General features: G+C 49.3%; 1 protein-coding gene across 1 annotated transcript; it reads left to right on the top strand.

The window, feature by feature from the left end:
* Nucleotides 1–468: 468 nt before the first annotated feature.
* On the top strand, nucleotides 469–17508 carry Syt11 (synaptotagmin 11). Its single transcript, XM_032898045.1, has 3 exons — nucleotides 469–1305; nucleotides 13243–13366; nucleotides 14430–17508. Exons 1-3 carry the CDS (start codon nucleotides 619–621, stop codon nucleotides 14738–14740), a joined length of 1122 nt encoding a protein of 373 aa, XP_032753936.1. The 5' UTR covers nucleotides 469–618; the 3' UTR covers nucleotides 14741–17508.
* Nucleotides 17509–18382: the final 874 nt, after the last annotated feature.

The following is an 18382-nucleotide window of genomic DNA, read 5'->3' on the forward strand; positions in this document are numbered from 1 at the left end:
TACCAAAACACCTTCTGCCCTCCATAGGCACCAGGCTGTTGGGCTGCACAGACAGACAGACAGACATGCCACAAACACCCATACATCTACAATGTTACTAAATTTTTACAAATATCAGATGAGACACCACGATGGGTACATTAAGAAGCTAAGTGAGCCAGACTTGGGGGGCTCAGACAAGCAGTCTCTGTGTGATCCAGGCCAGCCTAGTCTACAGAGCAGTTTGCAGGACAAGCCAGGTTACGTGTGAAACCTTGTCTCGAACAACAGTAGCTAAACAAATGTGCTCTGTGAATGTGTTCTGTGGCTTTAGCAGGAAGGCAAGGGTTTGGCTCCCCTCCTGGGCTGTGAGGGGCAAAAGCTCCAAAGCCTGGACTCCCACTGTGCAGGCTGAAGTGAGGATTAGTTTGGCCCCAGGAGAAGCACTCTCTTGACAGGAATGGAAGTCATGTTTTGATATAACTCTGGTCTCTGCCTTCAGATGTGTCACCAGTAGCGGCTGGCCTCATCGGCGCCTCTGTGCTGGTGGTGTGTGTCTCTGTGACTGTCTTTGTGTGGACATGCTGCCACCAGCAGGCGGAGAAGAAGCACAAGACCCCACCGTACAAGTTTATTCATATGCTGAAAGGCATTAGCATCTACCCAGAGACCCTCAGCAACAAGAAGAAAATCATCAAAGTTCGGAGGGACAAAGATGGTTCTCATAGGGAAAGTGGACGAGGGAACCTCTTAGTAAACGCAGAGTCTGGCCTGCTGAGCCATGACAAGGATCCCAGAGGGCCTAGCCCTGCATCTTGTATAGACCAGTTACCCATCAAAAGAGACTATGGGGAAGAACTAAGGAGCCCCATGACCAGCCTGACCCCGGGTGAAAGCAAGCCCACCTCCCCATCGTCGCCAGAGGAAGATGTGATGCTAGGGTCCCTTACCTTCTCGGTGGACTACAACTTTCCCAAGAAAGCTCTGGTGGTGACAATCCAAGAGGCGCATGGGCTGCCAGTGATGGATGGCCAGACCCAGGGCTCCGATCCCTACATCAAAATGACCATTCTTCCTGACAAGCGGCATCGAGTGAAGACCCGGGTGCTTCGCAAGACCCTGGACCCCGTGTTTGATGAGACCTTCACCTTCTACGGCATTCCCTACAGCCAGCTACAGGACCTGGTGCTGCACTTCCTTGTGCTCAGCTTTGATCGCTTCTCTCGGGATGACGTCATCGGGGAGGTCATGGTGCCCTTGGCTGGAGTGGACCCCAGCACAGGCAAGGTTCAGCTGACCAGGGACATCATCAAGAGGAACATTCAGGTGAGGAGGAAGAGTGTGCAGGGGAGGGATGGTCCAAGGAAGCTTGCCAGGTCTCAGTGAAGTAAGACGGGGGTCAGGAGAGAAACGGTAATAAAGACAGGCGACGGAAAAGTCACTGAGGTCTTGGCTATCAAAGAGAAGCTGCAGTCAAAGTATAACAGGGGGCCTGGCAGGTGCGTGCCTCTAAGAAGCAAATTCTGGGAGACTAAAGGACAAGTTGCTTGCAAACTTTCACTTAGTGGTTGGTATCCTGATGCCACGTCCAGCTTGCTTGGAACAGACTGGTCCACCAACCCTAGACCCATCACAATTTATAGGACAAAGGGGCGAACCTGGTGTTCCAGAACCTGTGTTCTTTCTTGAGGGAACATGCACCCCGCTGCTGAAAAAGTATAAAAATTAATTCTCTTTATCCTCAGCTTCCTTTCCTAGGTGGGTGTAAATGTTATCATGAGTGCGTGTGTGTTTGTGTGTGTGTGTGTGTGTGTGTGTGTGTGTCTGTGTGTGTGTCTGTGTGTGTGTGTGTGTGTGTGTGTGTGTGTGTGTGTGTGTGTGTGTGTCTGCCCTTCCAAGGGCACCAGAGGGCATTGGATTCCTTGGAGCTGGAGTTCTAGACAGTTAGGAGCTGCCTAATGTGGGTGCTTAAAACTGAACTGAGTCCTCTGAGAACAACAGGATCTCTTAACCATGGAGCCATCTCTTAAGCCCATGTATTTCTTTTTTTCTTTTTTTTTTTTTTTTCCTTTCTTTTTTTCCAGAGCTGGGGACCGAACCCAGGGCCTTGCACTTGCTAGGCAAGCGCTCTACCACTGAGCTAAATCCCCAACCCCTGTATTTCTTTTTATAAGCATGTTACAACTTCAGTTTAGCGCAGCGCTTCACTTTCCAGGCCCTAACCTTTAACACAGAGACCTTTCCTTGGTTTGCACTGGGAGGAAGATGAGGACCTCCACACTGCTCTTTCTCCCTCTTTCCCCGCTCAGTAATATTACTCTGGAACTAACATCCTAAGCACACAGCATGAACAAGCACGCCTCCAGAGCATAAATGACCACCCGTCCTGGAAAGCCACCCAAGTCTTTCACATGGGGGCAGAGGAGGGCTGCCAGTGCACACTGGTGCTCTGGAACTGACTGCCTTAGTCGACGCCTCAGCTTCTGCTTCCCAGATGCATGACAGACTCTTCTGTCCCCCTCAGCTGACTTCTGCACTAGGTCATGATGAGGAACCAGGTAACATGCCGGACGTATTATTACCCTCTCCTTCTTGGAGAAAACACACATCACTGGCAGTGTTTGCAACCCAGAGGCTGGATGGAGTCTGAGAGACAGACTTAGCAGAGGAGCATGTTACTGAGAGGGTACTTGTCTAGCATGTGAGAGACCCTCGATTCACTCCCCAACACATAGGAGAAAAAATGGGAGGGGGAATTTGTTTTTTAGGGTTTTTTTTTTTAAAGATTTATTTATTTATTTTATGTATATGAGTACACTGCAGCTGTCTTCAGACACACCAGAAGAGAGCATCAGAGCTCATTACTGATGGTTGTGAGCCACCATGTAGTTGCTGGGAATTGAACCCAGGACCTTTGGAAGAGCAGTCAGTGCTCTTAACCACTGAGCCATCCCTCCAGCCCTGGGGGGATTTGTTTTTTTAATGTTGACCAAGAATCTGATGGAGCTGAGGATGACCTTGAGCTCCTTGTTGTCCTCCCTGCATCCCACCCTCGAGGGTTTGGGTGTGTACCAGCGCACAGTTGGTGCAGTACTAGAGTTAGACCCCAGGTCTCACATGTGCACATAAGCATGCACTCTACCAGCTGAGCTACATTTCCAGTTTTTATTGTTTTGTTTCGTGACACACAGGGTCATGGTATGAAGTTCTCGATGGCCTGGAGCTTACTCTGTAGCCTAGGCTGCCTTTGGGTTTACACTAATCCTCCTGCTTTGGCTAATTGAGTGCTGGACCATTTTTGACTTTTAGAACTGAGCATCATGGCAGAGGCCTGAAATCCTGGCCAGCTCTTGGTCTGTGAGATGAGAAAGCTTAGGAGTTGAAGGTCATCCTCAGCTAAAGGTAGCTGAATGTCAACAGAGGCTAGACTCTGTCTCACTCAGAAACACACACACACACACACACACACACACACACACATACACACACACACACACACACACACGGGCTATGAATGTGGCTGAGTTGGTAGAGTGTGTGCTTTTGAGTCACAGAACCTTAGGTTGGATCCCTGGTCCCATATGAAATTAGGAGGTAGAAGCAGGAGGATCAGGGGTTCAAAGTCAGCCTTCCCTACAAGTTTAAGAACAGCCTAAAGTACTTGACATCCTAGCTCAAAAGGAAAAAGAGACATAACATGAAAGGACAGTGGAGACAGACTACAGAAGGGGAATGTCCCCTTCTCTGTCTTTTTCCTTTTTTTTGGAGCTGGGGATCGAACCCAGGGCCTTGTGCTTGTGAGTCAAGCGCTCTACCACTGAGCCAAATCCCCAACCCCCTCTTCTGTCTTCTTACCACCTTCTTTTCCTCGGTACCTGCTCCCCACTTTCTAGTTTCCTGGCTCCCATTTACAGGACTCGAGTGCTTAGCCCTGTTTGTCCTGGAAGGAGGACCATTTCCAACACCACCCACCACTCTTCCAGGCCACTCATGTGCTCACAGTCCGGTACTATGGGGGTAGGGGCAGGGCTCTGTGCCGAGCTGCAGCTGGGAAAAGACTGGAAACAAAGCAATCAAATCCAGGGCACTGGGCAGAGAGCACAGACAATGGCATTTGCTGAACTGCCGGGAGTTCTCGGGGAGAGCCAAGTTTCTTCCCGCTTTATTAACTCCTCTCATGAGGATGAAGCCCGGGCTAGGATCCTGAGGCCCAGACAGGACAGCAGAGCTTGCCAAACTCCCACACTTCTGAGCCCTTATCTCGGATCAGCCGCCGGGGAGTCTGTCCTTCATTCATCCCCAGGATCCCCAGGCCTCTCACTTCCCCGTTCATCTTTAAAAGGCACCATTTTTAGAGAGGCCGAACACACACTGAGCTGCAGCCTCAGCCCAGCTTGTAAAAGCAACCAAACCTTCCTTCCAAGGTTCCCGGGTAGGAGGGCAGAGAATATGGCTCAGCAGGCAACAGTGCTTGTCCACCATGCACAAAGCCACACAAAGGTGTGGAGCACATGTGTTTGTGTGCCCTTCCACCAGCCCCCAGGGGTGGAGCACGGGTATTTGTGTGCCCTTCCACCAGCCCCAGGGAAACTTTCTTTAGAGACGGGGGTCTCACTGTGTAGATCTGGACACCCTGAGCTATGCAGACCAGGCCTCTGTCTGCAAAGTGCTGGGATGTGCCACAATGCCTGGACTACAGAATTGATTTTTTAATTTTACTTTATGTGTATGGGTATTTTGCCTGCATGTATACTTGTGTGCCTAACACCCACAGAGGCCAGAAAAGAGCATTGGATCCCCTGGAACTGAAGCTACAGACGGTCGTGAGCTGCCATGTGGGTGCTGGGAATTGAACCCGGGTTGTCTAGAAGAGCAGCCAGTGCGCTTGACTGCTGCGCTCTCTCCACCCTTGAAAATAATTTCTTAAGCAACTGCTTTGTTTTCTTTTATTGTACTTAATAATCATAAGTGAACTCACATTCTCATGCTAAGCCTGCAACGGGAGAAAAAGGCTTAAGAGGTCCAGGCAGAGAGCTGGGAGAAGCCAACTAGCAGAGGGGACAACAGACGCATGAGATGGCCTCAATGTTTCTCGGGTCATGTTGCTTACCTGAGGCAGTGTCATGGGAATGAGAGGATTTTTAAAATCCCAGATTTGCATGTGACCTCCAGATCATCCAGTCTAGCTGTTGGGACTGAAAGGACAAAGGAAAACATGTCAATAGTCCGGGGACAAAAAGAGAGCTGTTTCCTGTGGAGAGGGGAAGCCTCTGAGTGTCGGGGTTTTGTCTCTTGCATTTTCTCATGGCTGTGATTTAGAGCAGTGGTGGTCCTGCAGACTTCTGGTCCCACAAAAGGTTTATTGAGAGCACATAGGCCCACACAGTGCAGATTCTAGCTAGAAAATGACTCTGAAGGAGGCTACTTACAAGGAAGTAGGCCTGTCCTCGCCAGGTTTTCATTGATCCAAGCATGTCCTTCAGGATCCTGGGTCTAATCCACTGTGCCACAACAGAGGCTCTGTCAGACATGGCTAAATCTCTTCTCCGTGGCTTTCTGCTCGCTTGCTCCACAACAGGTTCTTTGCCTGACTGGGCCCAGGGACTGGGAAGCAGCCTAGCTCCCAGGCATCAGAGGCTCAAAAGAGCCATTGACAGGGCTGCCTGAACTGAGAATTGAATAGAAAGCAAAAGGGAGGGGGCCAAGGGAGCAAGGAGATCTGGCCTTCCCTGCAGAATGATGGATGGCAGTCAGGTTGTGGCTGCAGGCTTCAGTAGCACAGAGCGGCGTGGTCATGCTGCCCAAGGAAAAGAGCCAGAGGAGGAGGAGGCCAGGAGATGGGTGGGTAACTATCTGAGGAATGATGAAGGGGAGAAAACGGGAAGGTCTGTTTCCCCCAAGAACTAGGATGGGGCACAGGGACTCTGCAAGAACAGATGATCTGGGCACAGTCTAAGCAATAACTAGGAAACGCATGCAACAGCTTTCGGGGTTTTGGTTGGAGAGAGGGTCTCCCCAGACTACTGGATCTAGGTTCAAAGTTGCTCTCCCACGTCTTTAGGCTTTGGAGCAGCTGGGCTAATGGGCACGTGTGGCCATGTACAGCTCTAAGCCATAATCATATTTGTTAATTAGTTTGGAATTTGGTGTGTTTTTTTTTTTTTGGTTCTTTTTTTCGGAGCTGGGGACCGAACCCAGGGCCTTGCGCTTCCTAGATAAGCGCTCTACCACTGAGCTAAATCCCCAGCCCCTGAATTTGGTGTTTTTTAAAATAAGAATGTATCCTCTTTAGATTTGTCTTTTATGCTCATGAGTGTTTTACCCACGCCTGCCTGGTTCCCTGGGAGGCCAGAGAGCGTGTTCGATTCCCTTCAACTGGAGTTATAGAGGTTGTGGGCCAACATGGGGGCACTGGGAACCAAAGCCAGGTCCTCTACAAGGAAAGCAAGCAATGTTCTCTGCTGAGCTGTCTCTGCAGCCTGGTTTTTGGAGTTTTGAGACGGGCTCTTACGTAACACAGGATGACCTTGAACTCCTGACCCTAAGGCCTGTCACAGTGGGATTACAGGCGTGAGCTTTGCTCCTGTGTAGGTGGTCTAGGCAGTCGTTGGTGAGACTTCATGCGTGTAACTTCTCTGATGTTTCTAGGACACAGTCTCACAACAGACTTCCTGGACCTCTGGCTGTTACAGTCTTTTCTGCCCCGTCTGGAATGATCCCTGAGCCTTGGGTACAGGGGACATGCTGAACATTCCTCAGTTGAGACTGGGCTCCACAACCCTACATTTTGATCAGTTATAATTTTCTGGAGTGATCTGTTGCAAAGGAATTACCTTTTTTTTTTCTTTATTAACTTGAGTATTTCTTATTTACATTTCGATTGTTATTCCCTTTCCCAGTTTCTGGGCCAACATCCCCCTAGCCCCTCCCCTTCCCCTTCTCTATGGGTGTTCCCCTCCCCACCCTCCCCCCATTACCGCCCTCCCCCCAACAATCACATTCACTGGGGGTTGGCAGTCTTGGCAGGACCAAGGGCTTCCCCTTCCACTGGTGCTCTTGTTTCTTTTTTTTTTTTTTTGATTCTTTTTTCCGGAGCTGGGGACCGAACCCAGGGCCTTGCGCCTTCCTAGGCAAGCGCTCTACCACTGAGCTAAATCCCCAACCCCCACTGGTGCTCTTACTAGGCTATTCATTGCTACCTATGAGGTTGGAGCCCAGGGTCAGTCCATGTATAGTCAAAGAAATTACCTGATGTGGCGTGAGAACTGTGCTTTCCCTAGACCCTGGAGAACAATGGGATTTGACCTTGAATTTTGTATCCTGTCTTTTCCCCTCAGCACTGAGATTAGAGGTGTTCTCTGCTGCATTCAGTTTTATAAAGTGCTCAGGATCAAATGCAAGGCTTTGTGGATGCTCAGCAAACACTCTGCCAGCTGTGTGGGATTATTATTATTATTATTATTATTATTATTATTATTATTATTCCCTATTCTTCCTCCACAATTCAAGCCCTAAAAATCTGTCAGTTCCTTTAGAAGGCAGGAACATTCATGAAAGATGACAACTCCAGCAAAAACAGCCATTCCTCAACTAAGTTGATCACCATTAGCCCTAAGGACAACACCAAAACGTTTGTCTGTGAACTCTCTGATATGCGTGCAGGAACACAAACTCAGCTCCTCTCTCTCTCTCTCTCTCTCTCTCTCTCTCTCTCTCTCTCTCTCTCTTATTTATTTTACGTGTGCACGAGTGTGTGTGTGCTTGGGTGTATTTATGTGAACTATGTGCATGCAGGAGCCCATGGAACTAAGAAGAGGCCGTGGGATCCCTGGAACTGGAGTTACTATAGGCAGCCGTGAGCGCTGTGGATGCTAGGAATGGGTCCCAGGTCCTCAGTAAGAGCAGCAGGTGTTCTTGACTGCTGAGCCATCTCTCTGTCCCCAAGATCAGTTTTCTTTTGCTTTGTTTGTTTGTTTTGAGACAGAGTCTCTCTACATAGCCCTGGCTGTCCTAGAACCCACAGAGATCCTCCTGCCTCTGCTTCCCAGGTGCCAGGACTGTGCCTCTGAGGGTCATGTTTTTATTTATGTGTGCATACCTATTTTTCATTTACGTGTGTGAATGTTTGACCACGTGTATGCACCACATCATTCAATGCCCTCGGAGGTCAGAAGACGTTGATCTCCTGGAACCAGAGCACAGGCATTTGTGAGCTGCCGTGTGGGTGCCTGGAATGGAGCCAGCTCCTCCACTAAAGCAGTGCTCCTCCTCCGGCCAACATGTCGGCCCCTGCTTAATGTTTCCAGTTAAACAAAGTACATATGTGTTTCAGTGTTTTCCTGTGTATGCACCATGTGTGTGCCTGGTGCCTGTGGAAGTCGGAAGAGGAAGATAGGATCAGATTCCCTGCATGTGGGGACTATGGATGACTTCGAGCCATCACGCGGGTGCTGGGAACTGAACTCTGTCCCCTCCAAAAGCAACAAGTGCTCTCTCTTAACTACGGATCTGCTCAGCCCCTGCTCATTTCATTCCAATGAGTCAAAGCTAATGCAGACTCAGCCAGCTGGTAGCTGTTCTATTGAACAGCTTCTCCCTGGTATTTTGGAAGGCATTTACCAGGGGCATTACTTTCCCTGTGATTAGAGCTAATTATGAAAGTGAATTAGGGTCTCTTCTCAGATTTTTGGAATACGCCGAAAGGAAACAACCCAGAAACACGCGGGTTGTCAAGGACAACGGCTGTTTATTGGGCATGGATACATAGGTACAATCAAGAGCTGATCACGACAGTGAAATAAGAACATGTGGAGCTTCAGTCGAGCAGAGAAAAACCATGGAATACAGTCTGAGTCTATTAGCTCCTTCTGTACTTCCATTCCGAAAGCCAAGGGCTGCAGCTGTGGCAGTGGCTGGCCCAGATGGATAAGGCCCTGAGTTTGATCTCCAGGACCACCTTTCTATTTAGAAAAAGAGGGTCAGAGAGATGGAGAAGAGAGAAGGGGCAGGAAGCTGAAGGGGGAAAAACCTTTTTTTTTCAGATACGATCCCTACATTGCCCCGGCTGTCCCCTGCCTCTTGAGTGCTGGGACTTAAGACACCTGGAAGAAAAATCATCTTTTAAAAAGGGGGCAATGTTTTCCAAGCTGGAGAGACAGCTAGTGGTTCTGAGGACCTAGGTCTTGCAGAGGACCTGGATTTGATTCTCAGAACCCACATAGCAGCTCACAACTGCCTGTGATTGAGTTCAAGAGGGGATCCAGTGCCCTCTTGTCTGACCTGTGCAAACCTTATGTGAATATGGTGCACAGACATGTAGACAAAGCACCCATACACACAAATAATAAAAAAAAAACTTAAAAAACAAAATAGGGTCTTGCTCTGGTAGCCCATGCTCTGTCTCTTGAGTGTGTGACGAGCCCTGGGCCTTGAAAGGCAATGAATTCTTAGTCTCCTGCCCTGGGACCCCAGCACTGACACAGGGAGCTATAAACCCAAACGCTGTCGATTAGCTAATCAGGATCGGGTGTGGTACACTCCTCTACAGCACTCGGGAGGCCGAAGCGTGAGCCCAAGGCCAGCCACGGTGAGCTCTAGGCCAGCCAGGGCTACACAGTCTGAAAACCAGCAAATGTTCTGCAGCCAGAGAAGCATGGCGTCTCTGTAACCCAGGCAACGAGAAGCTGAAGCTGGAATGGAGTGAGGCCGTCCCCGCCCGCACAGCAAGATTTGTTTTTTTCAAATGCAAAATAGAGGCAAATTTTAAAGCTGGAGAAACAAAGGAGGGGAGCGAGGAGCAGTGGGAAAGTCAGGCTGCGAAGAGCGGGCACTGCAGCCCTGCACACACAGGCGGGGGAACTGGCAAGCAGGTCCCCTTGGGAAATTACAGCAGGCTCCAGAGATTTGTCTCAAGGACTTACCAAAGTCATGCAGTGAGGCAGAATGAAGAGTTAACCCAGCTCCTGTTTCCCACCATACAATTTCCAAAACATGTGAATGGGGAGTGTGTGTGTGTGTGTGTGTGTGTGTGTGTGTGTGTGTGCGTGCACTCACATGTATGGGGGTGCAAATGCATGTGGAGACCTAGGATTGAGGTCCATTGTCTTCCCCTATTGGTCTCCACCTGATCTACCAAGGCAGGGTCTCTCGCTGAACCTTGAGTTCACCACTCAGACTTTGTCAGACACTGGCTAGCCAGCTTGCTGCAGGTATCCCAGTCTCTATGTCCCCTGTGCTAGGATTATAAGCAGGTCACACTCACACACACACACACACACTCTCACACACACACTCACACACACACACTCTCACACACTCTCTCTCACACAGACACACTCACACACACACTCACACACACACAGACACTCACACACAGACAAACTCACACAGACACACACACACTCACTCACACAGACTCACACACACACAGACACTCACACACTCACACACACACAGACACTCACACACACACACACCCCTTGTTTATATATGGATATATGGCTTTGGAGGGATCCAGACTCTGGTCTTCATGCCTGGGCAACAAGCACTTTATACACGGACTCATCTCCCCTGGCCGTTTTGGTGTTCTGCAATGCTCTCATCATGTCTCTCAGGATGGCCTGAAACTCATTACATAGCCTAGACTAGCCCGTTTTGGTGTTCTGCAATGCTCTCATCATGTCTCTCAGGATGGCCTGAAACTCATTACATAGCCTAGACTAGCCCTCCTCCCAAGTGCTGAGAATTAGGTATGCATTGTACCCTAGGTCATTCCTACTACATTTCTGAGGATTGAATCTAGGGTGCCCACGTGGTAAGCACAAAGGCTACCACTATCCTACAATTCCAGCCATAGTTTTCAAAGAAATAACCATTTTTTGAGACGAGGTTGCATTATTCTTTTCTGCTGTGTAGATCGGGCTGATTTCAAACTCACCAGGATCCACTGGCCTCTGCCTTCTGAGTCCTGAGAGGTAAGGTCTGCATCACCACACCAACTCAAGGACAAACATTTTGAGACAAGGTCTGTGTAGTTCAGGGGTTGGACTGACTATGACCTTGAGCGGCTCCTCTCAAGGTCTGGTGTTATATCTGTGCATAGCCACACACGGTTCAAGTTTGTGTGTGGAGGCCACAGCTGACGTGAATACCTTCTCTGGTCTTGCTGTCGTGTTTGCCGTGCTGCACAGGTGAAGTCAGAAGGGAGCCAGCAGGAATCGGTTTTCTCACTTTGTACTTTCCAGGGTTGAAATTTGATAGTTGCCAGCTGTACTCCATGGGCCATCCTACCACTCACCCTTTCTTCGTTGTTTGTTTATTGAGATGTGGTCTCTCTACATAGCCCTGGCGGTCCTGGAACTCACTCTGTAGACCAGGCTGCCCACCGAGATCTCCCTGCCTCTACCTCCCAAGTGCTGTGGTCAAAGGTGTGCACCACCACACCTGGCCCTCTATGTCTTGAAATGGAATCTCTCACTGAATCTGGGATCTCTCACTGAATCTGGGATCTCTCACTGAATCTGGGATCTCTCACTGAATCTGGGGTCTCTCACTGAATCTGGGATCTCTCGCTGAATCTGGGATCTCTCACTGAATCTGGGATCTCTCACTGAATCTGAGATCTCTCACTGAATCTGGGATCTCTCACTGAATCCGGGATCTCTCGCTGAATCTGGGATCTCTCACTGAATCTGGGATCTCTCACTGAATCTGGGGTCTCTCGCTGAATCTGGGATCTCTCACTGAATCTGGGGTCTCTCACTGAATCCGGGGTCTCTCGCTGAATCCGGGATCTCTCGCTGAATCCGGGATCTCTCGCTGAATCCGGGATCTCTCGCTGAATCTGGGATCTCTCACTGAATCTGGGATCTCTCACTGAATCTGGGGTCTCTCACTGAATCTGGGATCTCTCGCTGAATCTGGGGTCTCTCACTGAATCTGGGGTCTCTCACTGAATCTGGGATCTCTCACTGAATCTGGGATCTCTCGCTGATTCTGGGATCTCTCACTGAATCTGGGGTCTCTCACTGAATCTGGGATCTCTCACTGAATCTGGGGTCTCTCACTGAATCTGGGATCTCTCACTGAATCTAGAACCGGGGGTTCAGGATTCATCCAGGCAGGTTAACCTGATCTGCCTGTCTCTACTTCCCAGCACTGGGATCCCTGGTGCGTGCTGCCGGGATGGTGATCTGGATTCTGCTTTTAAGTTTCACACAGATGTCAAGGAACCCAAACTCAGGTCCTCGTGCTTTCAAAGCAAACACTTTACCAAGTGGCCATCTGCCTGGTCCCCCGCTTGTTTTTAAACTTATGTGTCTATGGGAGTGTGTACCATGTGTGTGCAAATACAACTGAAGTCCAGCGGTAGGTGCTGGATCCCTTGGAGCTGGAGTTAAAGGCAGTTGTGAACTTCCTTTGGAAGGACAAGTGCCCTTAGCCACTGAGCCTCCAGCACTGCCCCCTCACCCCTCAACGCTAAGAACCAAATTAGAGACCGCTACATGCTGGACACAGCTGCCGCTTACAAAATTTGGTTCACCCAGTCTTCCTAATGATGCTGTGAGGGAGGGCTTCTGTTTTATGGAGGAAGGAGCAGAAGTTCGAGAATGTTTAATAACTTGTGACAAAACACTGAGTAGAAGTAGCCTGAACCAAGCTGGCAGATAACTGCTAACCAAACACTCGGAGCTGGAGGCAGGAGGATCAGTAGTCGATCCAACCATCCTGTAGGTACAGAGTTTGAGGTCCCTGTGGGGCCAGAGAGAAGGAACGTGAGTGAGGTTCTCACTATACAGCTCTGCAGGTTCTCACTATACAGCTCTGCAGGTTCTCACTATACAGCTCTGCAGGTTCTCACTATACAGCTCTGCAGGTTCTCACTATACAGCTCTGCAGGTTCTCACTATACAGCTCTGGCTGGCCAGGCTAGCCTCAAACTCCTAAGTCTACCTCTGGAGTCCTGAGACTTGACTGCCCAGCTAGTGGTGGAGTACTAGCCTAGTATTCAAGAGGCTAAATTCAATTCCCAGAACCACCCAAAAAAGGGGACAGGGGATGGACACAGGAATCAGCTTTAAATTGGCCAGGGAAGGTTTCAGAGCTCTGGCTGTCTTGATGGTGTCTCTGTACCTCGCCTGAATCCACACCCCTTACTTGTCCCTGAGCACACCCACACGCAGGCTCTCTTCCCTCTCCTCTGCACATGGCTGTCTAGTCTCCTGCTCTCCTGCCAGGATCTAATCTGAGGTCTCTCCCTTACAGAAGTGCATTAGCAGAGGGGAACTCCAGGTATCTCTGTCATACCAGCCCGTCGCACAGAGAATGACAGTGGTGGTCCTCAAAGCCAGACACTTGCCGAAGATGGATATCACCGGTCTCTCAGGTAGCAGCTATTTACTTCAACCCATTTCTCTGACTGAACCAACCCCACCCCACCCCTCACTGTGGTCCTGAGATACTCCGTGTCCAGACCCCTGCCCTTTTTCATGGTCTGCCTACTCCTCCGTCTGTACTTGTTCCCCGTGACTAGCCAATAGGTGTCCACAGCCACAGTGCTGCTTGTGGTAAACCAACAAGGGCATTCTAAATCCCATGCATGCTGGAGCAGTTACCTCAGGTGAGACTTGTAAAAGACTGCAGGTAATCTGTTCATCCCCATGTCCTTGACAGTGCTTCCTGATTTCTGCAGGCCTCTGCCTCGTTCTACACCCCATACCTGCTCAGTCCCCCTGCCCCCACCCCCAGTCTAGGCAGCAGACTTCTGTGTGGTCTGTGTGTTTTTATGGTGCAGTCACTGAAGCCCTAATGGTCAGTCAGCAGAGTCTCTTCCACCTAAACCAGTGGTTCTCCACCTTCTTAAACTGCAACCCTTTAACACAGTCCCTCATGTTGTGGTGACCCCGCAACCAAAAACTTATTTTCATTGTTACTTCACAACTATAATTTTGCTACTGTTATGAATCATAATGTAAATCTATGATATGCAGGACATCTGCTATGACCTCTGTGAAATGGTCCTTAAACCCACAAAAGGGTCTTAAACCACAAGTTGAGAACCACTGTACAGATTCTTTTTCTTAAAAGATTTATTTTTTTTTCTTTTTTCTTTTTTTTCGGAGCTGGGGACTGAACCCAGGGCCTTGTGCTTGCTAGGCAAGTGCTCTACCACTGAGCTAAATCCCCAACCCCCAAAAGATTTATTTATTTTTGAGTACACTGCAGCTGTCTTCAGACGTGCCAGAAGAGGGCATCAGATCCCATTACAGATGGTTGTGAGCCACCATGTGGGTGTTGGGAATTGAACTCAGGACCTCTGGAAGAGCAGTCAGTGCTCTTAACCACTGAACCATCTCTCCAGCCCACATTGTTCAGATTCTAAACACAGGACTACCACACATTAGAGGACCGTATCATAGGCCTGTCTCTCTTCTTCTCTTTGGGGGCTCCAGATCCTTATGTCAAGGTGAACGTCTACTACGGCAGAAAACGCATTGCCAAGAAGAAAACCCATGTAAAGAAGTGCACTTTGAACCCCATCTTCAATGAGTCCTTCATCTATGACATCCCCACCGATCTCCTGCCTGATATCAGCATCGAGTTCCTTGTCATTGACTTCGATCGTACTACTAAGAATGAGGTGGTAGGGAGGCTGATCTTGGGGGCACACAGTGTCACAACCAGTGGTGCAGAACACTGGAGAGAGGTGTGCGAGAGTCCCCGCAAGCCTGTAGCCAAGTGGCACAGTCTGAGCGAGTACTAACCCTGGGGCCAGGCGGGGAGGCACACACGGGGAGAGGTAACAGAGAAGCTGACTCAAAACCTCATTTTAGTCGTAGAAGATTTCTTACAGAACAAACCACACGAAGAACCTCACACTCCACACGGCTGCAGATTGGTTCTTAGCGTGAGGATTGCTTTCTTCTCTGCAAGGCACTAGACGATCTTTTGTTTTTTAAAATGAGGGGGGAAGAGAAGGGAAGACCCCAAGTCTATATATAACAATGTAACCTTATACTTGCATGTCTAATACAAACAAGAAATTAGCCTAACCAATATCAAGTTGCAGATTTTAATCCATGAAAATTGTGTTTTGTGCCGAATTGTATTTGCTGATCCCCTGAAATTGGCCTCTCTTTATCAGGCTTCTCTGGGTTATTCCAGTTTTCCATCACCGCAGGAGAAAAGTCTGCTCTTGTAAAGCCCCATGTCCCCATCATCCAGTCCCTTTTGCTGTCACCTCTCACATCTCTGCTCTTTGGCTGAGTTACAAATCCTGAGGTCTGTAGTAAGCGAGGAAATGAGTGGGGTTTCCAGGAGAAAGAGTGGTTGAGAATGGGATGTGTGGGTAGTAGGCAGCCAGTGACTAGAGATTCCCCTGATGAGCTCAGGAGGAGTGGGGCTGGACTTAGGACTCTCTGATTTCTCCAGAAGGAGCAATGGAGGGTTCACCTAGAGCGAGGTACCTGTGAACAGCGCCAGCGCGTCCTGAAAGCTACTTGCAGGTCAGGGAACCAGGGGAGGAAATAAGATGTCCATGTGGCCCTCTGTGGTGGGCTCTTCATCAGTGGTCAGCAGTCCCAGGTTTGTAAGGTTACGCTGGCTTTTACTTTTCCAGAACTGTGCCAGGCGCTCAGGCATCTCTTCATTATGTAGCCAACACAGGTTGCTTTCTGTTTCCTAAGGAAAACAGGCCTCAGCCCCTGAGCTTTACAGTGACAGCTCTTAAGAAAGCCGAGTGGGGCTGAGTCGTAAGACCGTATGAATGCCTTCCGAGCTCCACTCTCCTCAGCAGAAGCTCACGGCTGGAGAACTGGGAGTCTCCCCACACAGTGAAGGGTGGAAACCAAAGTTCCACCATGTCTCCGCCACTGCACCAGACAGTGTAGAGCTTGTGCATCGTCCTGGAGCCCAGACCCAGGTCTCCATGCGGAGACTTCCAGAGGAAACGAGCGGTGAGCTTGGATGGGCAGTGCCTATTTTGACAGCCTGAAGAGGACCTCAGTCAAATAAGAGATAGCTTGATCCAGGGCCTGAACGATTAGCTGTAACTGAAGTGCCCACTTCCCTGAAGGCCATCACTTTCTAGCTTGCTTCTGAGAAGGGGTGGACAAGCTGACTTTCCATGGAGAGGGTTGGTGACAATGCCTTTGGTGGTTCCCCTCGTGCTTGTGGATCTGAATCCACTCTGCGCCCCCCCCACCCCACCTCCCAACCTCTCATTTGATTTTGTTTGCTTGGTTTTGTTCTTTTTCTGCCGACTCTTGGCAAGGCAGAGCAGTCCTGTACAGGCGGGAAACCCCACTGTACTCTTGCTCCTGTCAGCCCTTACATCCCATAATCTGACTCAGTGTCTCACCATCAGCTGGGATCGCACCACTAGTCTCCGTCCTTTAACCCATGGAGTGTAAATAGTGTATCATACGTAGAAGAAAATACTTTTTGTTTTCTAAAAAGGCATTTTGACATAGTTTAACGAAAACCCGGCAGGAGCATTCTAAGCCCCATTAGGGAAAACGATTGAAACGGTTCCTCTTCGTCGCCTTAAAGTGTAGAGATCAGAAGTCACTGCGCAGGCCCTGTCTCGGGAGAAGGGATGCGAAGTGACAGGTGGAGCCTGGCCTCTGTCCCGCTGTGTGTGCCTCTGTAGCTCCTCCTGAGAAGTCTGGGAAACAGCCTCACCACGCTCCTCCTTCCCCATGCCCCTGCAGCTCGATCCTTTGCATCCTCTGGGTCTGCGGAGCGCGGGTGCTGGTGGGGGAGCCGGTACTTCCACAGGCTCGGGGCTGCCTCGGTATCTTTGCCAAGAAAAGGCAAAGGGGTGGGCAGTACAGGATCCCTCCCTCCTACCTCAGGCCTGATCCATCACGGACTTGGTATCCTAAAGCTCTTAGCTGACTCTGGCTTTCACATCTGTTCTTCACAGAGCTCACTGCTGTGGGCGGAGGCAGAACGCCTCTCCCTGGCCATTGAAAGACAAGAGAGTCACATCCTAGCTTTTGCACAAGGCTCTTGTGGTTAGGAATAGGTTAGGGAAAGGTCACTCCTGATTTCCCAGCAGCCAGTCTGTCTGTGGAGATTTCTTGACTCCTTGGGGACTCTGAGAACTGTTCCCAATATCAGAAGTTCCCTCTTGAGTTCTTCCTTCTTTCAGCTCTCGGCACGGCCACAGTGTGCGTCTTGGTGGGCAGTGCCGTGCTGGAGAGCAGATCGAGCTGCTGTGGGGCCCAGGGGGACCTACTTAGGAGGGGATATGGGAGACTTTATTACTGGTCATAGTGACATTGCCCTCACCACAATCCCTCTCCAAAGTGGTCGTCTTTCTTTACCTTGTGTCTTCTCTTGTAAAAATAAAACTCAAAAATAAAAGTGTCAAATTAAAAAGAAAAAAAAAAAAACGGAAAAAGCTAACACGAACTGTGTGAAGTTGCATAACGCTGTGACGCTAACCTGCAATGTGTAATGCTATCTTGTATGTGGACCTTGTCAATGCGCCACACACGTGCAGAATAAAGACTGACTCAGACTAAACAGGCGCGCTGGACAGCCTGGTTCTTTTGAAGCTGGGTGACTGTGATTGTATATAGCACTCAACACACACACACACACACACACACACACACACACACACACACACACACACACACGATGCTCTAGGCCAAGACTTTTAATTCTTTTTTCTCATGAGCCCCTTTGAGAAACTGTTACGCAGCTCTGAGTTACAGGCCTATAAAACAGGTGTGATCTGTAAGGCCACAGCCACCGGGGGAAAGGACGGGAGTTTTTGGTTTTAGATTTATTTATGTTTAGGGGTATTTGCCTGCTTATATGTATGTGTACCGTGTGTGTGTGTGTGTGTGTGTGTGTGTGTGTGTGTGTGTGTGTGTGTGTGTGTGTGTGTGTGTAACAGATGGGTACTGGGAGGAAGCCTAGGCTCTCTGCAAGAGCAACAAGCACCCTTAACCTCTGAGCCATCTCTCCAGCATCTGAGATGGTTTTAGTATTGATGATTACCCTGCTCCTCTAAATGAAAAGATTTATAAAAAATTATATATATATATATATATAAAAAGATTTATTCAAATGAAACACTACTCCAGGGCTGGAGAGATGGTTCAGCGTTAAGAACACTGACTGCAGGGTTGGGGGATTTAGCTCAGTGGTAGAGCGCTTGCCTAGCAAGCGCAAGGCCCTGGGTTCAGTTCCCAGCTCCGAAAAAAAGAAAGGAAAAAAAAAAAAAAAAAAAAAAAGCACTGACTGCCCTTCCAGAGGTCTGAGTTCAATTCCCAGCAACCACATGGTGGCTCACAACCATCTGTAATGGGATCTGATGCCCTCTTCTGGTATGTCTGAAGACAGCTGCAGTGTGCTTATATACATTAAATAAATCTTTAAGAAATTATTT

This window comes from Rattus rattus, chromosome 3 (assembly GCF_011064425.1).
Source record: "Rattus rattus isolate New Zealand chromosome 3, Rrattus_CSIRO_v1, whole genome shotgun sequence".
NCBI lineage: Eukaryota > Metazoa > Chordata > Mammalia > Rodentia > Muridae > Rattus > Rattus rattus.